General features: G+C 39.2%; 1 protein-coding gene and 1 non-coding gene across 2 annotated transcripts; one reads left to right on the top strand and one right to left on the bottom strand.

Annotated features, from left to right (window-relative positions):
• Nucleotides 1-224: 224 nt before the first annotated feature.
• LOC116133180 (linamarin synthase 2-like) lies at nucleotides 225-2,595 on the top strand. Its single transcript, XM_031418856.1, has 2 exons — nucleotides 225-760; nucleotides 1,620-2,595. Exons 1-2 carry the CDS (start codon nucleotides 253-255, stop codon nucleotides 2,558-2,560), a joined length of 1,449 nt encoding a protein of 482 aa, XP_031274716.1. The 5' UTR covers nucleotides 225-252; the 3' UTR covers nucleotides 2,561-2,595.
• A 20,768-nt stretch (nucleotides 2,596-23,363) lies between these two features.
• On the bottom strand, nucleotides 23,364-23,470 carry LOC116133200. Its single transcript, XR_004128507.1, has one exon. It is a non-coding gene; the product is annotated as a small nucleolar RNA R71 (small nucleolar RNA).
• Between the last annotated feature and the right edge of the window lie 3,020 nt (nucleotides 23,471-26,490).

Genomic DNA, 26,490 nt, shown 5'->3' with positions numbered 1-26,490 from the left:
TTCTGAATAAGACAAGAAGGTTAATATGGTACTTGCATAAAAAGTTGTGTCAGATCAATATTGATATCAATGTCCATTATCTTAAGGGCGAAAGTGTTTGTTTCGAGAATCATTGGGGATGAGAGTAGACTAACTAAACTACAAGGGTAAATATGTCATCCCGAATCACTGATCTGCTCTATAAAGTTCAAACTTCTGGGGAAACCCAACACAGGTCCTGAACTTAATCCTCAAAAAAATCTCGGCCAAAAGATGGGTTCAGTTGAAGCAACAAAACCACATGCAATACTAGTTCCATACCCAGCACAAGGCCATGTTAATCCCATGTTTCAACTAGCCAAACTTTTACACTCCAAAGGCTTTCAAATTACCTTCGTCAACACCGAGTTCAACCATTCACGTTTAGTCCGTTCCAAAGGAGAAGACGCTCTCAAAGGCCTGCCAGATTTTCGATTCGAAACCATACCCGATGGTTTACCCCCGTCCGATCGTGATGCAACGCAAGATGTTCCTTCCTTGAGTGATTCTACAAGAAAAACTTGTTTGGCTCCATTTGTGGAGCTCATAACTAAGCTAAATGACTCACCGGAAGTGCCGAAAGTTACTTGCATAATTTGTGATGGAGTGATGACATTTGGAATTAAGGCCGGGGAAATACTTGGGTTACCAGTGGTCTCCTTTTGGACTGCCTCTGTATGTGGCTTCGTGGGATATTTGCAGTATACTGAACTCATCAAACGAGGCATTGTTCCATTCAAAGGTACTGTTTTATTTTCGCTTTGTGATTGGAATTGTTTCTACTTAAATAAATAATCACTGGATTATTAAAGTTATGATTCTAAAATGTTTGGTAGATCACATTTTAAGGTTTAAGTTGAATATTAAGCTGCTCCAAATAATAACTTTTAAAAGTCAAATTATTTTAAAAGCTTATTTCGTTACCTTAACAACATCATAACCAATATAAATTGCAAAACAATTTACTAGTGTAATATTTTCTTTCTAAAATAATTTAATGATTGATGAATTATTTTTAAATTGTAAAAATAATTTATCAAAAATATTTCCACGAAGTTCTTGGTGTTTGATTAATTCATCCAAGAAATTTATGTGTGATATATGAATTTCAACTGAGATTTATTAAAATTTTAATAAATTATTTCATTTTATAAATATAGTCTGATATTATTATTATTATTATTATTATTAGGCACCCTGTTTTTCTTTTGAATCGTTTTAACTAAAAACCTAGGAAGCAATAAAAAAATTAGTAATAACCGAGTACCAATAATAATAATTTAAAAAGCATGCTTAATTATCTAGAATTCTCACCATTGACCATACTGTGCCAAAATCATTCAAAGAAATTTTCCAAATAGATTCACTATCCTTACATATTTTGGACAAAAAAAAAAAAAAAAACTTATAAGTTCTAGCTGTGGGCCTTGTGGCCCATATATTCTATTGAACATAAAAGATAAAACTGATGTTTACAAAAATATTGAGGTCAATTAACTTGAGTTGGTTTATAGTATTGTTCTTTTTACTCTCCGAAATTAGCCGAAATTCCAAAACTATAATTTAAACTAATTAACATTATTATATTTATCTACTTTCAGATGAAAGGTTCCTTAGTGACGGCACTCTCGATACACCTGTTGATTGGATCCCCGGTGTCGACCACATGCGGCTAAAGGACTTGCCAAACTTCATGAGAGTTACTGATGTCAACGATATTATGTTCGATTTCTTGAAAACAGAAGCCCTCAACTGCTTGAAATCTTCCGCAATCATATTCAACACATTTGATGAATTTGAAGCTCAAGCATTAGACCTTATCGCTCCCAACTCTCCCAACATTTACACAACAGGTCCACTGCCCTTGCTCTCTAAGCATCTGCCTGAAAACGGTTATTTCAAGTCATTCAGGTCAAGCTTGTGGAAGGAAGACACAGAATGCCTTAAATGGCTCGACAAAAGAGAACCCAATTCAGTCGTGTACGTTAATTATGGTAGTGTGACTATGATGACTGACCAACATTTGAAAGAATTTGCATGGGGTCTTGCAAATACCAAAAAGCCATTTTTATGGGTAGTTAGACCGGATGTGGTGAAAGGTAGTGACAATTCTACAGACTTACTTGAAGACTTTTTTGAAGAGATAAAGGATAGAGCGTTAGTAGTGAGTTGGTGTCCACAGGAGAAAGTTCTCTCACACCCATCCATTGGTGTTTTTCTAACACATTGCGGGTGGAATTCTACGCTAGAAAGCGTATGCGGTGGCGTGCCTGTAATTTGTTGGCCTTTCTTTGCTGAGCAACAAACGAATTGCCGATATGCATGCACAACTTGGGGCATGGGCATGGAAGTCAATGAAGATGTAAAGCGCGATGACATTAAGGCTCTTGTTAAAGAAATGATGGATGGAGAGAAAGGGAGGAAAATGAGGCAGAAGGCTGAGGAGTGGAAAAAGAAAGCGGAAGAAGCAACGGATATTGTTGGAAAATCTTATAATGATTTTAATAGATTGATTAAGGAGGCTCTCCATCATGGTAATTAGTGAAAAAGTGGGAGGGAAAGCATGGATTATTAATTACAGAAGTATTAGTTACCTATAATAAAGACATCAGCCGAGGCTTTCCTGTGTCAATTCTCAATAAATTTATTCTTGTGATGTATTTGTTCTACTTTCAAAAACTATGAGATTGTTCCGATAATGTAACAATGAAAACTATATGAAATTCGATAATAATAATCACTCTCTATTCCATAGCTATCAAACCAAAATTATCAATACTACCAAATGCCTAATAAGTTGTTATTTGATTTCTAAGAAGCGTAAACACATATATCAACTGAGACATGGAGTATGAGTGAATATAATAGCAACCCAGAAGGAAGACTTTGTATGAATCTGAATTTTAACTTGGTTATTTTAATTCTTGTAGATGTATAAAGATTAATTAATTAATTCATCCTTGTAATGACATTAGACCTGGCAAACGGGTGGCTACGGGCCGGGTAGCTATAGGTAAAGGGCAAAACAAACGCGGGTTCACGGGTAGAAAAATGCATGATCCATACCCGTCTGTGCAGGTACGGGTCAACCCGTTAGTCACCCGTTTATTTTACTTTTTAAAATTTTTCCTCTCCAATTTTTTATTTTAAAGTTTTTTCTCCCATTTATTTCTCTTTCATCTTCGTCTTCTTCTTCCCTCACTCTCCACTTCTTCTTGTCTTTTTCTCCCTCCCCACTTCTTCTTCTCCCTCTCTCCAATTCTTCTTCGTCATTTTTCTCCCTCCCCACTTTTGCATAATTTTTCTTCTTCTTCGAATTTTTCTCGCTCTCTCCAATTCTTCTTCGTCTTTTTCTCCCTCTCCACTTTTTCATATTTCTTCTTCTTCTTCTTCTTCAATCTTCACCCTTCCAATTCTTCTTTGTCTGATTGAGAGAAATATGGCGTCGGTATGTGTGTATGTGTGTGAGAGAGATTGGAAAATAATTTCAGGGTTTTAATTTTTTAATGATTTTTTTTAAATAAAATACGGGTACCCACGAGCATTATCTGGCCCACCCATATTTTTCATGAGCAAGCTGGGTACGGGTAAATTTTAAGGGTACCCATACCCACCCATTTGACATGAGTACCCGTTGACCCATGGGTACGAGTACCTTTTTGCCAGGTCTGAATGACATATGACGTGTATATTTGACGGTTTACACAAGGGAATGTCCATTCACTTGTTTTCTTTGATTTTTTACGGGGGAATGGCCATTCCATAGGATTTCCAAACATTGTTGATTCTATAAACAATATTTTGAAGATGGCTCGTCATCAGGCACGTAGCCACATACACCATTATGGGTTCAATTAAACCCACTCAACTTAACCAAAAAAAAAAAAAAAAATTCTTTATATATTATAGAATTTACAATTTTCACCCCACAAAAATTTGAATTAATTAACATTTTTTTTTTTTTACTTTTCTCTCTTTTTTCATTTCCTCTCCTCTCCCATATTTCTTCTTCTTTTGGTTAAATTACTCAAGAAAGTCTATTCCTTTGGAGATTACAAAATAAGATGATGCTCCTTTTTTTTTTTTTTTTTTTCTGCTTTCTTAATTGATGAAAAATCATGCATAGGTTTTTGTTGAGTTTAATAAATGAGTTTGAAATTGGAAGATTAAATTTCTAGATTTTGAAAAGCCTAAGTTATAGGATTTGGATTTCAGTATATATTTTATTATAAATTTATCAACTTAGATGTTTTGAACCCACTCACTCAAAATCTTGGGTGAATTTCTTTGAAAGACATTTCAAATTGGTTTAATGATCGGCGTGATGTGGCAATAGAGTGAAACATTTACCTAACACATTGACAAATAATGAAGTCGAAGAAAGTTTAACGTAATCGGTTAATTACTTGGGTTGTTTTCCCCATTGATGGTGTTGTGTTTCAAGTGTGTGATGATAAAATTGATGGTCTTGTTAATCTTAACAATCGTACATGTAGTTGTAAGAAATGACGAGTAAGTCAATTGGCAGGTGGTCACCTCTTGACAGTTTGTAGAAGTTGGGGATTGAGTTATTATTATCAATGGTGCCATAACATGTATACACGAGATACGTTCCTAACACCTTATAATGATTCCATCATGGCTTTAGGATATTACTCTTAATGAACTATTCAGGTGATGTCAAAGCCAGACATGTCTTGCCACCAATTTGTGTGCATCGACTTCATAGAGGCCTTCAAGAACAAAGAATTCCATCTAGAGGTGAAATCATCCAGTTACAAAAGTAAGGGGATGTGGATCTCAAGGCTACAATAAGAGAAAATGTCGTTAAATGAGCCTTTCAAGCTGTTAGAATTGAGAGAAAAGCTTTGATACCATATTAAAATTGAGAGGGTAAGAGAGGTAATTGAAGAGATTTGGAGTATGCTCGAGAGTTACCTTTGAGAAGGCAAAAGAGGCAATTGAAGAGAGTCGGAGTATGCTCGAGAGATATCTTTGAGAGGGCAAGAATTGTACTCAATTGAATTGAATTATTTGTATTGAGTTGTTGTACTTGAGTTGTGAATACACAACTTATTTATACAAAGTTTGATAGCTATATAAGGATATAAAATACTACAAATAATGATACAATCAAAGAAAATCATATCTTAACATAATTAGGAATGAGAATAATTCACATATTCTCATTCCATGTCCAAACGATATGTGAATTAATGTCACATATTTTCTTACCATATTTGTATATCAACACTCCCCCTCAAGCTAGTGATTCGTATAAGTCATAAACTTTAAACTTGCATAGTGGAGGTGAATATTGTATGCCATTAGATTAGAGTGGATTGATTAGCAGAAGCTTGATTATGGAAGAAGTTATCTAACCCGAGTGCCTATGTGTCTTGCAAGTTGAAGCATAACTTGAGGCTAGAGTGGGTTGATTAGCGGAACAACTCAATAACCCATGATAGTAGTAAGAGCTGAAAATGATTCAATATGCACCAAAAAAATTTTGAGGAAACACTAGAGGGGTGACAAATGGTCCCACTTAAAACCCAATCTCTTTAGACATTTATTGTCTTGTTGATAGAATTTTCCTAGACATGCATATATCCATATGAATAGCTACTCACTATCCTAAACCTAAATGCTCTAATACCATGTCAGAATTGAGAGGACAAGAGAGGCAATGAAGAGAGTTGGAGTATGCCCAGGAGATATCCTTGAAGGGGCAAGAGGGACAAATAAAATGGTCGGAGTATGCCCAAGAGATATCTAATTGAAATTCAATTGAATTGTATTAAGTTGTTCAATCTAGCCTCATGTTCTGCTTCAACCTGCAAGATACATAAGCACTCAAGTAATTAGATAACTTCTTCCATAATCAAGTTTTGGTGATTGTTCTATTGTGAATGTGATAGGAAAGGGTGATATTAAGATAAGAACCAAGAATGATTTTGAAGAAACAATTTCCAATGTCCTCTATGTTCCTGACTTAAAAAGCAATTTGTTAAGTGTTGGTCAATTGCAAGAAAAAGGTTATGTAACCACTATTCAAAAGGGTGCTTATGAGATATATGATCCTACTAGAAGAGCTATAGTTGTTGTTCAAATGAGTTCAAACAAGTTGTTTCCACTGAAGATTGAAAGTGTTCGATCTTGCTTGATGGCTAAAGTGAAAGACATTTCATGGTTGTGGCATTTTTGTAATAACTGCTTCATATTACTATATTCACAAAATACATATAATAAAGTAAAGGTACATTAATAAAAATAGTTGGGCCCAAAAGTTTTCTTTCATTAATATACATAGTCTTTACATACATTTAGTATCATTTACAAAAGTTCTAAAAAACGTAGTGGACAGTGTAACTACTCTCCCTTGCCCGCTAACGTCCATCCGACTGCGTACTCACCTGGAACCTGCAAAAACATAGAAACAACGGGGTGAGCACAACTAATGCTCAGTAAGTAAATCTTCTATTTGTTGATCCCCGTAACACTTTCTCTTAATTCTTTCCTTACTCTATTCTTTTCTCATTTCNACCTAAACTCAACCAAAGAACATGAATCATATATAAACTCATTTAGGGGCAATTCAGTAATCCTTTAGGCCATACCGTAAACAGTGGCTACGTATTTCAAGTGGGGTGTTACATTACTCTACTAGGTTTCAAACCCAACCTCTCTATCATCCCATAAGATATAAAAGAATGTGTAGCTCCAGAATCAATTAAAGCATATAAAGGAACTGCATGAAATGATAACTGACCAGTTACAGCTAATGGACTAGCCTCTGCTTCACCTTGTGCCACGGTAAACACTCTGGCACTAGTACCTCTAGAACTCTAGACTGTTAATGGGAGAGGAGCTTTACAATCCCTCCTCAAGTGCCCTGGCTGTTGGCAACAATAACACACGTTCTGGTCTCTCAAACACTCTTCTGAGTGGTTCTTTCCACATTTAGGACAAGGGGGAAACCCTTCTGTCCGAGGTCGCTTACTCCTCCCATCTCTTCTATTCTGTCTAGGCTGAAACTTCTTCTTATTATTCTTCATTTCTTTACTCTTCCCGCTCTCAACTTTTGCTCTCTGTGGGGCGGACGGTGGCTCACTCGATCCTTTTACTGAAGGACCTACAGGGGTGATCTTGTTCTCAAATATCTCTGCCCTCATTGCCCGCCTCAGAGCCTCACTATAGGTTTGCGGGGGATCAGCACCTGTCATTATATCCCTCGCTATCTCCGGTTTCAACCCATGAACAAATTTATCTCTCCTCAATACCGGAGTGCTAACAATTCCTAGTGCAAATCTAGCAAGGGCATTAAATCTCGCTGAATACTCTTTAACTATACTGGACCCCTGCTGTAAACCAATAAACTCTTGGACCTTCTGATGGACTCGGTCCTCTGTTCTATATTCAGCCTCAAACTCTCGCTTGAATTCTTCCCAAGTCATTATTGCAACATCATGAGTATCTTCTATTAGTTCCCACCAAATTCGGGCATCACCCCGAAATAGAAAACTCGCATACCGGATCTTCTCCCGGTCTGTCATGGGAAATAAACCTGTAGTACGCTCTACGAATCTAAACCACTCTTCTGCTATTACTGGATCCATAGTACCCTTAAACTCTGAGGGTTGATGTTGATTGGGAAGACCATATATCGGCTTCACTCTATTCTGTACTGTGGGAGGCACCGGTTGTTCTCTTTCGAGATTAACAGTCGGTGGTATTTGCACGGGGGTCTCAACTCTCCCTTGGCTTTCTGCCATAACTTGCTGTACAATTCCCTGAATTCTAGCTTCATCCAAGGGAGGAGGCATAGATTCTGGTGGGTTAGAAGGTTCTCCCTCATTCATCACACTTTTCCCACGATTTCGGGTACTACGCAGCAAAGACCACCGCTGCCAACTCTAGATCAGCGTGGGTATCTCATCTCATACTCTTTAATTGCCGGAGGCTATTCTATCACCGACTAAGCATTAGCACAAGCACCAAGTCCCTGCAAAGAGGCATCTGTATAAATTATAGTCTACACCCTCTGAGGCAACACTAATATGGAGCTGTTGTTATCTCTTCTTCAATTCTTGGAAACTCTCCTCACATGCTTCTGACCATGTAAAAGGGGTTCTCGCTTGGTAGAGCTGTCAACGGTTTAGCCAACTGGGTGAAACTAACAAATCGTCGTAGTAACCTGCTAGGCCCAAGAAACTTCTGATCTCTTAATGTCTCGCCTCTGCCATTCAAGGATTGCCTTTACTTACTGGATCTACTGAAATCCCTTCCTTAGACACAGTATGGCCTAGAAACAATACTTGATCAAGCCAAAACACACTTGGAAAACTTAGCATACAACTTTCTTCCCTCAATCGTTGCAACACTAATCTCAAGTGTTCCTGCTCTTCTCTCACTTAGAGTAAACTAGGATATCATCTATGAAAACCACTATGAATTGATCCAAACAATCATGGAATACCCGTTCATCAAGTCCATAAAAAATGCTGGGGCATTAGTCAAGCCAAAAGGCATCAATACAAATTCATAATGCCATACCTGTACGAAAAGCGTCTTTGCTACATCTTGCTCGGCCACCCTTACTTGATGGTACCCGACCTCAATCAATTTTGGAGACACATGTTGCTCCTTTCAACGATCAAAGATCATCAATACGAGGTAACGGGTACTTATTCTTCACTGTTACTTATTCAACTCTCATATATATAACATCCGTAGATCCATCTTTCTTTTCACAAACAGAATTGGAGCTCCCCAGGAGAATGACTCGTCGGATAAATCCTTTATCTAAAATGCTTGAGTTGCTTCTTTAATCCTGAAGTCGTGGGGGCCATAGATAAGGAACTTAGATATTTGTGTTTCTAGTGCTAGTTCAATGCTAAACTCAACCTCCCTTTCTAGGGGCAAACGGTAACTCTTCGGAAACACATCTAGAAACTCTCGAACTACTGGCCCCCTCTGAATCTATGATGAGGAAAATTACCACTTTGCACTACATGTGCAATATACCCCGAACACCCTTTCTTAACATCTTCCTAGCTTTTATGCTACTAATAACATGCTTAACTGATGGACTTCTCCAAAGCTAAACTTGTCTCCATTATCGAGATTAAATCGTTTTCTCTTCCGACAATCAATCTCTACTCCATCCTCCCTAGGAAATCCATGCCCGAAATCACATCAAAATCGGGCATATCAAACACTATTAACCACTGGTAACCGCGTCCATTGATCACTACAAACTCTCCGACATATCTCATGGGTCACACACTAACCCCACGGGTAACTCTATCTTAATGGGTTGTTTACTTGTAAACAACTCCTCTTTAGTACTATTCTTATAATACATACTATGTAAAATATAGATATGTTATAATATGAAAGATAGTGGGCTCAAATTTTTCTTATCATAAAAATATACTTCTTTACAAATATAAATACTATGTATTAAAAACTTTCTAATTATACAAATTACAAGATGGTGGACAGTGGTGCCAATACTCTTCGCTCCTCGACGTCCATTCGACCGCTGCTCCTATTCCTGCAAAACAAAAGAAGAACAACGGGGTGAGCACAACATGCTCAGTAAGTAAATCCTCTACTACTATCCCTGCAACTCACGCTTGGTTTTCTTACCGACTGTTTTGCTATTTCTATTTCTCACTGTTTTTTCTCTTTCTTTCTAATACTGTTATTCTCCTTTAACTCTGTTCTGCTCTTTACTCTTTCTTTCTTCTTGTTCTTTTTCTCTTATTCTTACTCACCATGAAGGACAATCATGGTTTCTCTTATTCTCATCATACTACCATGAAGGAAAGTCATGGTTTCTCTTCTCATTCTCGTATACTCTCACTAACCATGGAAGAACTCATGGTACATGCATTATGAGATGTACTGCAACTAATGTAAAAGAACTGCCTGTTTCTTTCTTTACTCTCTATTTTATTAGTTAAACTTCGCATTCTTTCTATACTCTCTTTCTTATATACTCATTCTTTCTCAAGCTTTCTCAAGCTTTCTCATTCTTTAATTCTTTCTATTGTCTCATTCTCATTTCTGTTTCTCTTTCTAACTCTTTTCTGTTAACTCTCTCTTTAGTAATCACGGCTCATCTTACCGGAGGCACGGCCAGGACTCGCTCCCACTCTACGTGACTTCTTCTCATTCTAGCCGATAGACTTGGTTATGCATGGATTCGGAACCCTTGGCCACGTGGTGTATAATTCTCTCTCTCGGGTATGGGTATAGCCCTCATCCGCATGCACTCTCAGGGCTACACCACTTTCTATCTGATACTCATGCCGCTCTCTCAAGCGGCGTCCATGCGGGAATACTCTACCCATTACTCAGGGTTCCCCATCGCAAAACTATCATGCTTTATCTCTCTTTTATTCTTTTTCATGTTGGCTCATCCTTTCTCAACTAGTACTCATACTCAAGCTAGTACTCATAGGACAGCTATTTCTTAGCTTTTGCATCTCTGTTCTTTATATTCTTTTCTTTCTCATTCTTACTCTGGAATGTCACGACCCCATCTAACCGAGGGCAACGCTGGGCGCTACCACTCACATGACTTCCGCTCAATCACTACCGATCGGATTTAGTTATGCATGGATTCGGAACTTTGGCCATATGAGTGTACAATCTCCTCTCTCTGAATGTCACGGCCCATCTGACCGGAGGCACGGCTGGAACCTCGTGTTCCACTCTGCGTGACGGTCACGGCCTCATCTAACTGGAGGCACGGCTGGAAACTCGTGTTCCACTCTGCGTGACTCTACTGGTCACTCACAGGTTCCCATCGCACAACTTATTCTATTCTCTTCTTTAACTCTTGTACACAAGATCTCCTACTCTTTTCTAGCTATAATCATAGTAGCTTAACTCTTAGAGTAATTCTCACTCTTTCTCAACTTTTTCTTTACTATCAGAGTATTTCATTCTCTTTACTCTAAGAGTTGCTATTCTCAACATCCTCTACTCTTTCTACCAAGCTATTTTATAGTATAGCTTATACTCAAATTTTCTACTCTTAAGCTAGTATCATAAGGTAGCTCATACTCAATTCTATATTCTCTCTCAAGCTACTTCCAATGCACAAATAATGCATATGGATGGTCATACTCATTAATGCACTTTTGAAATGCCAAATGCAAGATTCCTCAAAAGTCATTTCGACAGGTCACACTAAAAAGACCATAACTTGGTTATACACCTTGGATGCTATGGTTTTGGTTCGTTTTAAAGCTAGAAACAGGGCTACAACTTCTATGTTTTGGTCTAGCAGTTCAACCAGTAAGATGCCAAAAATTACTTAGAAAGTTACGGCTGTGACAGGGCAGATTTCACTTAGGCATTCATCAAGCAACTCATGTGCACATAAAAACTCTTCCACTACAACTCTATTTCTTCTTTAACCATCCAAAATTGGAAATAAATTCCTTCCATGGGCATAAACCCTATCATAGAAAAACACTCCCAAAATACGTACTCAATCTCCTCCAACTTCATCTCAAACTAATTATCATAAACACTCCCATAAGGAAATACCAACAAACATAACATAAATACTCTCTCAACTCAATTTCTCAACAATAAACATACATCTCTACTCAATTTCTCAACAAGCATCATATATAATGCACAAATAAATCTCTACTTAAGAATTTCTAAACTTTAGCTTGAGTTTGATTTACTTACCTCATACTTGAGTAGTCTCCACTAAAGCTCTACTCTTGTTGGATCATAACTTTCCCTTATTTCCTAAGCATAAACTTAGTAAGAACTTAACCTTACATGAATAAAAATCATCTCTAGTAGGGATTCTTACCTCTTCTTGTTAGGATCACTTCTTTGTAAAATTCCAACTCAAAAACTCTCAAAAATCCCTTGGAAGGTTGAGTGAGAAAATTAGAGGAAATGGGAGATGAAGAGGCGGTGGAGATGGGTAAAATGAATGGGTTTAGAGAACTCAACCTTAATAACTCCTATAATATCCACTCTTTCCCATTTGCCCTACTCTTCTTGAAATTTCCACCTTTATCCTTAGTTCTTTACAAACTCACCCCCCTTTTACATTATTCTCCATGAAATTTCCTTACATTTTACTCCCCACTTTCCTACAATTAGGGGTAGAATGGTATTGTGCCCCAAAAGAAGAATTCTCTAGAAAACTCAAGAAACTTTTCTGCCGTCTCGTTGCCGCGGCGAAGAGCACTGTCTCCCCGGCGAAACATTCTACACAAAACCTTACATCCAAAGCAAGAATCCTTACCTTAGGATGACTTAGCTTGATTTTCTACTCCAAACACTTCAAAAAGCCCTTTCAAAATCCTTGAACTAATGAAAAAGGAATTGAGAGGAAATAGGAAAGGAGAATGGCAGTGGAGAAGAACATGAATGAATGGGTTTCTAAAGTTAAACCCTTATTATCTCATATTTTCTCCATTCTTTCCCATTTTACCCTTACTTTTCCTTAAGAATTCCACTATTGCCCTTTTAATTCTTTACAATTGCAACCCCTAATCAAACTATTCTCCATGTAATTTCTTTGCATTTCACTCCCCATTTTTCCTGCTAATTAGGGGTAGAATGGTCATTGTGCTCCAAAGGAAGAATTCTACAAACTTCATTAAACTTTTTGTTCGGCTCGTCGCCACAACGAAGACTATTTCTTTGCCCAGGCGAAACTTCACAGAACCTACACCGTGGTTGCAGGGTCTCATCGCCGCGGCGACGATTCTTCTTCGCCCCGGCGAAGACAGTGACCCCAAAATTCCACCAAGTCTCCACAATTTCAGGGCAACCAAACCATATTAACAATATTCCAAGTCAAACAAGGGAAAAGTAAGAGACATTAGCTATGTACCTCGAGTGGGGTGTTACAATTCTCTCCCCCTTAAAGAATTTCGTCCCCGAAATTCACACAAACAACTCCAGGTAACGATTCTGCATATCTTGTTCTACCTCCCATGTGGCCTCTTCCACTTTGTGATTTCTCCAAAGGATTTTCACCAACGGAATACTCTTGTTGCGAAGTTCTTTAATCCTTCGGTCTAAGATTTGAACTGGGCGTTCTTCATATACCAAATTCTCTTCTAAGGCAATGTCCTCTAAACTCAGAATATGGGAGGGATCATTTACATACTTCCGAAGCATTGAGACACGGAAAACATCATGCACCTTGTCCATACTAGGTGGTAGTGCCAATCTGTAGGCTACCTTTCCCACTCGCTGCAATACTTCAAATGGACCTACGAATCTCGGTGCTAGCTTCCCTTTGCTTCCGAAGCGCATTACTCGTTTATAGGGGGAAACTCTTAAAAACACTTTGTCACCTACTCTGAACTCAACATCCTTCCTTTTCAGATCAACATAACTTTTCTGTCTATCTTGGGCTTGCTTCATTCTGTTTATGATTAACTTGACATCCTCGATCATCTTCTGAGTTAATTCTGGCCCAAGGGCGGTACTCAACTCATCTCTTTCACCTATCTCATCCCAATACAGTGGAGACCTACATCGTCTACCATATAAGGCCTCATAAGGCGCCATCTTGATTGTAGACTGGTAACTGTTATTGTAGGCAAACTCCACTAGGGGTAACATCTCATGTCAGGATACTTTATAGTCCATACAGTAAGCTCTCAACATATCCTCAAGCACCTGATTCGTTCTCTCTGTTTGCCCATCTGTTTGAGGATGATAAGCGGTGCTAAATGCTAAACGAGTACCCAAATTCTTCTGTAAACTCATCCAAAAAGCTGAGACAAACCTGGAGTCTTTGTTTGACACTATTGTCTTGGGCACTCCATGCAACCTGACTATCTCCTTGATATAAATCTGAGCCAATTGATCCGAGGTAGTGCTTTCCTTTACTGGAAGAAAATGGGTTGATTTAGATAGTCTATCCACAATCACCCATACAGCATTATATCCTTTCTGCACTCTAGGAAGACCTGTGATAAAATCCATCGAAATGCTCTCCCATTTCCATTCTGGAATACTAAGTGGCTGAAGCAATCCTGATGGCCTTTGATGTTCCGCTTTCACCTGTTGACAAACCAGACACTTAGCTACAAATTTTGCAATGTCTTTCTTCAAACCTGGCCACCAGTAGCCTTTCTTTAAATCTTGATACATCTCAGTTGCTCCAGGATGAGCAATGTAAGGTGTGTCATGAGCCTCCGTAAGAATTTTCTTCCTCAATTCATCCATCGGAGGGATACACAACCTATCTCTGAAATAGAGCACACCATCCTTGCAATAGAACTCTGATGTCTTGCCCTCGTACACTTGCTGAACTATTCTCTGACACCACTCATCAGCCACTTGCTTTTCTTTAACTTCTTCCAGTAAGATCGACTGAATTTCTAACTTGGCAATCCGTTCCGGAATTACTTCAATCTGCTCTCTGCACAACTCAGCTAATAACTCTTTCTGTCTAGTGAGCCAGGACAAATAAGCTTTTCTACTCAAGGCATCGGCTACTACATTGGCTTTCCCCGGTTGATACTTGATCTCACATTCATAATCTTTAACCAGCTCTAACCATCTTCTCTGTCTCATATTCAGCTCCTTCTGAGTGAAGAAGTATTTTAAACTCTTATGATCGGTGTAGATATTACTCTTGGCACCATAAAGGTAATGCCTCCAAATCTTTAAAGCAAAGACCACCGCTGCCAACTCTAGATCAGCGTAGGGATCTCATCTCATACTCTTTAATTGCCGGAGGCATATGCTATCACCGACTAACTGCATTAGCACAAGCACCAAGTCCCTGCAAAGAGCATCTGTATAAATGTATAGTCTACACCCTCTTGAGGCAACACTAATATGGGAGCTGTTGTTATCTCTTCTTCATTCTGGAAACTCTCCTCACATGCTTCTGACCATGTAAAAGGGTTCTCGCTTGGTAGAGCTGTCAACGGTTTAGCCAACTGGGTGAAACTGATACAAATCGTCGGTAGTAACCTGCTAGGCCCAAGAAACTTTGATCTCTTAACTGTCTCGGCCTTGCCATTCAAGGATTGCCTTTACTTACTCGGATCTACTGAAATCCCTTCCTTAGACACAGTATGGCCTAGAAACAATACTTGATCAAGCCAAAACACACTTGGAAAACTTAGCATACAACTTTCTTCCCTCAATCGTTGCAACACTAATCTCAAGTGTTCCTGCTCTTCTCTCAACTTAGAGTAAACTAGGATATCATCTATGAAAACCACTATGAATTGATCCAAACAATCATGGAATACCCGTTCATCAAGTCCATAAAAAATGCTGGGGCATTAGTCAAGCCAAAAGGCATCAATACAAATTATAATGCCTATACCTTGTACGAAAAGCTGTCTTTGCTACATCTTGCTCGGCCACCCTTACTTGATGGTACCCTGACCTCAATCAATTTTGGAGAACACTGTTGCTCCTTTCAACGATCAATAGATCATCAATACGAGGTAACGGGTACTTATTCTTCACTGTTACCTTATTCAACTCTCATATATATAACATCCGTAGTATCCATCTTTCTTCTTCACAAACAGAATTGGAGCTCCCCAAGGAGAATGACTCGGTCGGATAAATCCTTTATCTAAAATGCTTGGAGTTGCTTCTTAATCCTGAAGTCGTGGGGGCCATGATAAGGAACTTAGATATTGTGTTGTTTCTAGTGCTAGTTCAATGCTAAACTCAACCTCCCTTTCTAGGGGCAAACGGTAACTCTTCCGGAAACACATCTAGAAACTCTCGAACTACTGGCCCTCTGAATCTCTGATTGAGGAAATTACCACTTTGCACTACATGTGCAATATACCCCGAACACCCTTTCTTAACATCTTCCTAGCTTTTATGCTACTAATAACATGCTTAACTGATGGACTTCTCCAAAGCTAAACTTGTCTCCATTATCGAGATTAAATCTCGTTTTCTCTTCCGACAATCAATCTCTACTCCATTCCTCCCTAGGAAATCCATGCCCGAAATCACATCAAAATCGGGCATATCAAACACTATTAACCACTGTAACCGCGTCCATTGATCACTACAAACTCTCCGACAATATCTCATGGGTCACACACTAACCCCACGGGTAACTCTATCTTAATGGGTTGTTTACTTGTAAAAACTCCTCTTAGTACTATTTTATAATACATACTATGTAAAATATAGATATGTATATAATATGAAAGATAGTGGGCTCAAATTTTTCTTAATCATAAAAAATATACTTCTTTACAAATATAAATACTATGTATTAAAAACTTTCTAATTATACAAATTACAAGATGGTGGACATGGTGCCAATACTCTTCGCTCCTCGACGTCCATTCGACCGCTGCTCCTATTTCCTGCAAAACAAAGAAGAACAACGGGGTGAGCACAACATGCTCAGTAAGTAAATCCTTACTACTATCCCTGCAACTCACGCTTGGTCTTTCCTTACCGACTGTTTTGCTATTTCTATTTCTCACTGTTTTTCTCTTTCTTTCTAATACTGTTATTCTCCTTTAACTCTGTTCTGCTCTTTACTCTTTCTTTCTTCTTGTTCTTTTTCTCTTATTCTTACTCACCATGAAGGACAATCATGGTTCTCTCTTATTCTCATCATACTACCATGAAGGAAAGTCATGGTTTCTTTCTCATTCTCGTTATACTCTCACTAACCATGGAAGAACTCATGGTACATGCATTATGAGATGTACATGCAACTAATGTAAAAGAACTGCTGTTTCTTTCTTTACTCTCTATTTTATTAGTTAAACTTCGCATTCTTTCTATACTCTCTTTCTTATATCTCATTCTTTCTCAAGCTTTCTCAAGCTTTCTCATTCTTTAATTCTTTCTATTGTCTCATTCTCATTTCTGTTCTCTTTCTAACTCTTTTCTGTTAACTCTCTCTTTAGTAATCACGGCTCATCTTACCGGAGGCACGGCCAGGACTCGCTCCCACTTACGTGACTTCTTCTCATTCTAGCCGATCAGACTTGGTTATGCATGGATTCGGAACCCTTGGCCACGTGAGTGTATAATTCTCTCTCTCGGGTACTGGGTATAGCCCTCATCCGCATGCACTCTCAAGGGCTACACCACTTTCTATCTGATACTCATGCCGCTCTCTCAATGCGGCGTCCATGCGGGAATACTCTACCCATTACTCACGGGTTCCCCATCGCAAAACTATCATGCTTTATCTCTCTTTTATTCTTTTTCATGTTGTGCTCATCTCTTTCTCAACTAGTACTCATACTCAAGCTAGTACTCATAGGACAGCTATTTCTTAGCTTTTGCATCTCTTCTTTATATTCTTTTCTTTCTCATTCTTACTCTTGGAATGTCACGACCCCATCTAACCGAGGGCACGCTGGGCGCTACCACTCACATGACTTCCGCTCAATTCACTACCGATCGGATTTAGTTATGCATGGATTCGGAACTTTGGCCATATGAGTGTACAATCTCTCTCTCTCTGAATGTCACGGCCCCATCTGACCGGAGGCACGGCTGGAACCTCGTGTTCCACTCTGCGTGACGGTCACGGCCTCATCTAACTGGAGGCACGGCTGGAAACTCGTGTTCCACTCTGCGTGACTCTACTGGTCACTCACAGGTTCCCCATCGCACAACTTATTCTATTCTCTTCTTTAACTCTTGTACACAAGATCTCTACTCTTTTCTAGCTATAATCATAGTAGCTTAACTCTTAGAGTAATTCTCACTCTTTCTCAACTTTTTCTTTACTATCAGAGTATTTCATTCTCTTTACTCTAAGAGTTGCTATTCTCAACATCCTCTACTCTTTCTACCAAGCTATATTATAGTATAGCTTATACTCAAAATTTTCTACTCTTAAGCTAGTATCATAAGGTAGCTCATACTCAAATTCTATATTCTCTCTCAAGCTACTTCCAATGCACAAATAATGCATATGGATGGTTCATACTCATTAATGCACTTTTGAAATGCCAAATGCAAGATTCCTCAAAACGTCATTTCGACAGGTCACACTAAAAAGACCATAACTTGCGTTATACACCTTGGATGCTATGGTTTGGTCTCGTTTTAAAGCTAGAAACAGGGCTACAACTTCTATGTTTTGGTCTCAGCCAGTTCAAACCGTAAGATGCCCAAAAATTACTTAGAAAGTTACGGCTGTGACAGGGCAGATTTCACTTAGGCATTCATCAAGCAACTCATGTGCACATAAAAACTCTTCCACTACAACTCTATTTCTTCTTTAACCATCCAAAATTGGAAATAAATTCCTTCCATGGGCATAAACCCTATCATAGAAAAAACACTCCCAAAATACGTACTCAATCTCCTCCAACTTCATCTCAAACTAATTTCATAAACACTTCCCATAAGGAAATACCAACAAACATAACATAAATACTCTCTCAACTCAATTTCTCAACAATTAAACATACATCTCTACTCAATTTCTCAACAAGCATCATATATACATGCACAAATAAATCTCTACTTAAGAATTTCTTAAACTTTAGCTTGAGTTGATTTACTTACCTCATACTTGAGTAGTCTCCACTAAAGCTCTACTCTTGTTGGATCATAACTTTCCCTTATTTCCTAAGCATAAACTTAGTAAGAACTTAACCTTACATGAATAAAAATCATCTCTAGTAGGGATTCTTACCTCTTCTTGTTAGGATCACTTCTTTGTAAAATTCCAACTCAAAAACTCTCAAAAATCCCTTGGAAGGTTGAGTGAGAAATTGAGAGGAAATGGGAGATGAAGAGGCGGTGGAGATGGGTAAAATGAATGGGTTTAGAGAACTCAACCTTAATAACTCCTATAATATCCACTCTTTCCCATTTGCCCTACTTTTCTTGAAATTTCCACCTTTATCCTTAGTTCTTTACAAACTCACCCCCCTTTTACATTATTCTCCATGAAATTTCCTTACATTTTACTCCCCACTTTCCTACAATTAGGGGTAGAATGGTCATTGTGCCCCAAAAGAAGAATTCTCTAGAAAACTCAAGAAACTTTTCTGCCGTCTCGTTGCCGCGGCGAAGAGCACTGTCTCCCGGGAAACATTCCAAAAACAACACTGCCAACACAGAATCAACGTCGCCGCGGCGAAGCTTCTCCCCGCCCCGGCAAAGACTGAAACTCCAAAATTTGAAGTCTGATCAATTCAGGGTACACACTCAACCAAACCCAAAACCTAAACTCAACCAAAGAACATGAATCATATATAAATCATTTAGGGGCAATTCAGTAATCCTTTAGGCCATACCGTAAACAGTGGCTACGTATTTCAAGTGGGGTGTTACATTACTCTACTAGGTTTCAAACCCAACCTCTCTATCATCCCAAAGATATAAAAGAATGTGAGCCCAGAATCAATTAAAGCATATAAAGGAACTGCATGAAATGATAACTGACCAGTTACAGCTAATGGACTAGCCTCTGCTTCATTGTGCCACGGTAAACACTCTGGCACTAGTACCTCTAGAACTCTAGACTGTAATGGGAGAGGAGCTTACAATCCTCCTCAAGTGCCCTGGCTGTTGGCAACAATAACACACGTTCTGGTCTCTCAAACACTCTTCTGAGTGGTTCTTTCCACATTAGGACAAGGGGGAAACCTTCTGTCGAGGTCGTTACTCCTCCCATCTCTCTATTCTGTCTAGGCTGAAACTTCTTCTTATTATTCTTCATTTCTTACTCTTCCCGCTCTCAACTTTTGCTCTCTGTGGGGCGGACGGTGGCTCACTCGATCTTTACTGAAGGACCTACAGGGGTGATCTTGTTCTCAAATATCTCTGCCCTCATTGCCCGCCTCAGAGCCTCACTATAGGTTTGCGGGGGATCAGCACCTGTCATTATATCCCTCGCTATCTCCGGTTTCAACCCATGAACAAATTTATCTCCTCATACCGGAGTGCTAACAATTCCTAGTGCAAATCTAGCAAGGGCATTAAATCTCGCTGAATACTCTTTAACTATACTGGACCCCTGCTGTAAACCAATAAACTCTTGGACCTTTGATGGACTCGGTCCTCTGTCTATATTCAGCCTCAAAAATCTCGCTTGAATTCTTCCCAAGTCATTATTGCAACATCATGAGTATCTTCTATTAGTTCCACCAAATTCGGGCATCACCCCGAAATAGAAAAACTCGCATACCGGATCTTTCCCGGTCTGTCATGGGAAATAAACCTGTAGTACGCTTACGAATCTAAACCATCTTCTGCTATTACTGGATCCATAGTACCCTAAACTCTGAGGGTTGATGTTGATTGGGAAGACCATATATCGGCTCTCACTCTATTCTGTACTGTGGGAGGCACGGTTGTTCTCTTTCGAGATTAACAGTCGGTGGTATTTGCACGGGGGTCTCAACTCTCCCTTGGCTTTCTGCCATAACTTGCTGTACAATTCCCTGAATTCTAGCTTCATCCAAGGGAGGAGGCATAGATTTGGTGGGTTAGAAGGTTTCCCTCATTCATCACACTTTTCCCACGATTTCGGGTACTACGCCTCATTACAAAACAACCACACTTGATCAATTTGAGGAACAATCATTGTAAGGAAAGAATTAACTTACACAGTGGCTGTCGAACGTTGTGGCGATGAGAATGTACACTGTCAAATCCCAAAATCTCTGCTCTGATACCAAAAATGTAATAATGCTGTATTCTACTGTATTCACAAAAACACATACAATAAAATAAAGATACATTAATAAAAATAATGGGCCCAAAAGTTTCTTTCATTTATATACATAATCTTTACATAAACTTAGTATTATATACAAAAGTTCTCAAAAATGTGGTGGACAGTGTAACTACTCTCCTCGCCCGCTGACACCATCCGATGCGTACTCACCTAGAACCTGCAAAAACATAGAAACAACGGAGTGAGCACAACTAATGCTTAGTAAGTAAATCCTTTACTTATATCCCGTAACACTTCCTTTTAATTCTTTCCTTACACTATTCTTTTCATTCGTTTTCTTTTGTTTCTGTTTCTCGTATTCTTTACTATACACCCTGGTGTATGTCACAGCCTCATCTTACTGGAGGCACGGCCGGGGACTCAACCGCTTTTCGTGACTTTACTATTTTCTCTTTTTGTCCTTTCTATTTCTGTTCTTTCATTTCTTCATTAGAATGTCACGGCCTCATCTGACTGGAGGCACGGCTGGGCGCCACCACCTACGTGACTTCTGCTCATTTCACCGATCAGATTTAGTCATGCATGGATTCAGAACCTTTGGCCATGTGAGTGTACATATTTTTCTCTATTCTCAAATGTCACGACCCTTCTTACGGAGGCACGGTGGAACTCCTGTTCCACTCTGCGTGACAGTCATGGCCCCATCTTACGAAGGCACGGCGGGGATCACAAAGCACCCACTCTCATGACTTTACTCATCACTCACAAGTTCCCCATCGCACGACTTACTCTATTCTCTTCTTTAACTCTTGTGCACAAGATCTATACTCTTTTTCTCGCTACTCATCATATGTAGATAACTTTAGAGTAGTTCTCTATTCTTTCTCAACTTTTTTCTCAAGTTCTTTCTCAATGCACACTAATGAATATGGATGGCTTGTGCTCATTAATGCACTTAGGAAATGCCAATATGGAATGTTGCATTAATAAAGGTTCATAACTCATCTCATGCTCTCTAGGCATTTCATCAAACAATTCATGCGCATATCAAACTTCTTCTCTAATTATAACCCTATTCTCTCTTTAACCATCCAAAATTGGAAGTAAACTCCCTTCCATGGGCATAATCCCTCCATAGAAGAAACTCCCAAAATATACTAATTCTCATCTAACTTCATATACCTCTTCACACATCCACACTTCTATAAAGGAAAAGTATTCAACAAACTCAACATGGATACTTCTCTCAATTAATTTCTCAACAAGTAGACATATATCTCTACTTAATTTCTTAAATACATACTAAAACATGCATACATCATTTCCACTAAATCTCTACCAAAAGAATCTCAACTTGGGGGGATTACTTACCTTGTGATAAAGGACTCTCACTAGTATTTCCTTTCCTTTGTTTGCTTGACTTTTCTCTACCCTTTAAACAATAAACATACAACTTTAATATACAAAAATACACAAAACCTTACATCCAAAGCAAGAATCCTTACCTTAGGATGACTTAGCTTGATTTTCTACTCCAAACACTTCAAAAAGCCCTTTCAAAATCCTTAAACTAATGAAAAAGGAAATGAGAGGAAATAGGAAAGGAGAATGGTGGTGGAGAAGAAGATGAATGAATGGGTTTCTAAAGTTAAACCCTTATTATCTCATATTTTCTCCATTCTTTCCCATTTTACCCTTACTCTTCCTTAAGAATTCCACTGTTGCCCTTTTAATTCTTTACAACTGTAACCCCTAATCAAACTATTCTCCATGTAATTTCTTTGCATTTCACTCCCCACTTTTCCTGCTAATTAGGGGTAGAATGGTCATTGTGCTCCAAAGGAAGAATTCTACAAACTTCATTAAACTTTTTGTTCGGTTCGTCGCCGCGGCGAAGACCATTTCTTCGCCCGGGCGAAACTTCACAGAACCTACACCGTGGTTGCAGGGTCTCATCGCCGCGGCGACGATTCTTCTTCGCCCCAGCGAAGGCAATGACCCCAAAATTCCACCAAGTCTCCACAATTTCAGGACAACCAAACCATATTAACAATATTCCAAGTCAAACAAGGGAAAAGTAAGAGACATTAGCTACGTACCTCGAGTGGGGCATTACAGTTTTTAATTTTCAATGGGTTTGTGATCTCATTTTCTTTCAATTCTGTCTTTGCAGTTTATGCGAAGAACGAGCATCAATCAGTGGTTCCTGTTGATCCTGAGATTGAGAGAACAGTTAGACGACGTAACAGAGAGAGAAGAGAAAGAGAGGATTTAGTTGTAGAAGCAAAAGAAATAGCTATTGAAATGGCTGAACCAGAAAACAGGACACTGGGGGAATTTTCAGTTCCCATAGTGAAGTGGGTCGAGAATTACTAGAGCTATGATGCAAGTAAACAACTTCGAGATCAAGCCGGCAATCATCCAAATGATCCAGCAGTCGGTTAGATTTAATGATGATTTGAAGGAAGATCCGAATCAGCATATTGCAAATTTCTTAGAAATTTGTGACACCGTCAAGTCGAATGGAGTGTCGGATGACGCTATTAGGCTGCGGTTATTCCCATTCTCATTGGGAGATAAGGCCAAGGGGCGGTTAATGGCATTACCACCGGGAACTACTACAACTTGGAATGATCTAGCACATAAATTCCTTACCAAGTTCCTTCCTCCAGCTAAACCAGCGAAATTGAGAAATGATATCACATCATTTCTACAAGATGATTCCGAGTCATTGTATGAGGCTTGGGAGAGATACAAAGAGTTAATGAGGAAATGTCCACACCATGGGTTGTCAGTTTGGCTTCAAGTCCAAACTTTCTACAATGGATTGATGGGTAATGTGCAAACCATGGTGGATGCAGCTTCAGGAAGGGCCTTGCAGAATAAGACACCAGAAGAGGCTTATGAGTTGCTTGAGATTTTGGCAAGCAACAACTATCAAAGACCAAATGAGAGCGCAACAACAAGGAAATCGCCGGGTCTTCATGAAGTTGATGCCTTCACAGCCATCTTAGCCCAACTCTCTGCACTTCAAAAACAGTTGGGAACTATGTAGGTAAACTCTATACAAGCACCTGAACTAACATGTGATTTTTGTGTAGGAAACCATGTGAGCAGTGAGTGTCAAGTTGGGAACACATTTGCTTCGTCATCTTCATCAACGGAGCAAGTGAATTACTTGGCAGGAAATCAGAGACAACCAAACAACCCATACTCCAACACATACAACCCGGGGTGGAGAAATCATCCAAATCTGGCTTGGGGAAATCAGAACCAGCAAAATAACCAATGGAACCAGAGGACAGTTCCAAATATCCAACCAGGGGTGATGAGTCAACTGGGAGATCAAAGAGTGACGAAGTTGGAAGATATGTTTGGGAAATTTATGCAGGAGACAACGGGATTCATGAATGAGACGAGGACGAATTTTAGAAATCAAGGGGCGTCCATCTGGAATGTCGAAGTACAGATCGGCCAATTGGCCGAGAAGCTTAATGAGAGACCGCAGGGTTCCTTACCGAGCAATACAGTAACTAACCCACTTGAGCAAGCAAATGCCATAATGTTGAGAAGTGGGACAGTTTTGGAAGAGGTAGAGCAAGCTACCAAGGATGTTGAGCAAATCAGAAAGGAAGCTTTTGATGAAGAAGTTGATGAAGAGATAGTTGCTGAAGAGAAACCAAGTGGGTTGGAGGAAGAGAAAAAGAAAAAGGATGAAAGGCAAAAAAAGAAGGAGAAATTGCCATTTCCCGAGATACCACCAGAGCTGGCACATCACACCCCACCCGTACCTTTTCCTCAGAGATTGAACAAAAGGAATCAGGATAAGCAATTTTCAAAGTTTATTGAAATTTTTAAAAAATTGCACATTAACATTCCTTTTGCAGATGCATTGCAGCAGATGTCGAGTTATGCGAAGTTCCTGAAGGAAATCTTATCGAACAAAAGGAAGTTAGACGATAAGGAAACGGTGATACTCATGGAGAGTGTAGTGCCATCCTCCAGAAGAAGCTACCTCCAAAGCTCAAAGATCCAGGGAGTTTTACTATTCCTTGTATTATAGGAGATTTTACATTTGATCATGTTTTGTGTGATCTAAGAGCTAGCATTAATTTGATGCCCTTTTCTGTTTTCAGGAGATTGGGTATTGGTGAAGTGAAGCCAACGACCATGTCGTTGCAACTAGCAAATAGGTCAATAAAACACCCGAGGGGGATAGTAGAGGATGTGCTAGTGAAGGTGGGAAAGATAATTTTTCCAGCAGATTTTGTGGTGCTGGACATGGAAGAGGATAAGGAAATTCATCTGATTTTGGGCCGACCATTCTTGGCCACGGGGAGAGCACTTATTGATGTGCAGGAAGGAAAGTTACTGTTGAGGGTTCAAGATGAAACAGTAGCTTTCAATGTTTTTGAGGCGATAAAGTTTCCAGCTGAAACGGATTCATGTTTTAGTGTCGATGCGGTGGACAAATTAGTTGAGGAATCTATGGAAGAAAATACCCCACAATTACCTCTAGAAGCTTGTATAGCCAAATCAAAAACAGTAGAGGTAGAAGAGTCGGCGAGTAATGATTGTTTTAGGATGTTAGAAGCACTTCAACCTATTGATGAGAGTCAAGATATAGAATTTGAGGAGTTTGATTTTGACAAAGAGAAGGAGAAGGAAAAAAATGAAAAAGCTCCAAAGCTTGAATTGAAACATTTACCATTCCACCTCAAATATGTTTTTCTTAGAGACTTAGAAACTTTCCCGGTGATTATTAGTTCAGATTTGAGTACATTAGAGGAAGAATAGTTGATTAGGGTGTTGAGGGAACACAAACTAGCAATTGGATGGACAATTTTGGATATTAGAGGTATCTCTCCATCATTTTGCATGCATAAGATACTCATGGAGGATGATTTTAAGCCTAGGTTGCAACCACAACAGAAATTGAATCCTTCGATGAAGGAAGTGATTAGAAAGGAGGTGGTGAAACTATTTATCCCATTTTCGATAGCCCATGGGTAAGCCCAGTACAAGTGGTTCTGAAGAAGGGAGGTATCACGGTGGTAAGGAATGAGAGTAACGAGTTGATACCAATGAGGACAGTGACGGGCTGGAGAGTATGCATTGATTACCGTAAATTGAATGAGGCGAAAAGGAAGGATCATTTTCCATTACCTTTCATTGATCAAATGTTAGAGAGGTTGGCAGGACATGCCTATTATTGTTTCCTGGATAGGTATTCAGGATATAACCAGATTGCCATCGCTCTTGAGGATCAAGAGAAAACGACCTTCACTTGCCCCTACAGCACCTTTGCTTACCGAAGGATGCCTTTTGGGTTGTGCAATGCACCAGCAACATTTCAAAGATGCATGATGTCAATCTTTGGAGACATGGTGGAACGATTTATAGAAGTCTTCATGGATGACTTCTCAGTTTTTGGTTCATCATTTGATAGCTGTCTAACTAATCTTTCTTCTATTTTGCAACGATGTAAGGAGACAAACTTGGTGCTGAATTGGGAGAAATGTCACTTTATGGTCCAAGAGGGAATAGTGCTTGGGCATAGGATCTCCAAGGATGGAATAGAAGTTGATCGAGCAAAGACGGAAGTGATTGAGAAGCTGCCACCACCATCAAATGTCAAGGCAGTCCGAAGTTTCTTGGGGCATGCGGGGTTTTACAGACGCTTCATCAAGGATTTTTCTAAGATTTCTAAACCCCTTAGCAATTTGTTAAATAAAGATGTAGTTTTTGACTTTAATGAAGATTGCATGCATGCTTTTCTAACTCTGAAAAAATTATTAGTATCTGCACCT

This window comes from Pistacia vera, unplaced genomic scaffold (assembly GCF_008641045.1).
Source record: "Pistacia vera cultivar Batoury unplaced genomic scaffold, PisVer_v2 Contig266, whole genome shotgun sequence".
NCBI lineage: Eukaryota > Viridiplantae > Streptophyta > Magnoliopsida > Sapindales > Anacardiaceae > Pistacia > Pistacia vera.
Note: the sequence above shows the minus strand (reverse complement) of the source record. Positions and strands in the feature narration are given on the sequence as shown.

Bases quoted from the DNA above. Each gene is read 5' to 3' on its own strand.
- LOC116133180 (XM_031418856.1), top strand. From the start codon at position 253: ATGGGTTCAGTTGAAGCAACAAAACCACATGCAATACTAGTTCCATAC. The intron at 761-1,619 runs GTACTGTTTTAT...ATCTACTTTCAG, and splicing joins AGGCATTGTTCCATTCAAAG to ATGAAAGGTTCCTTAGTGAC.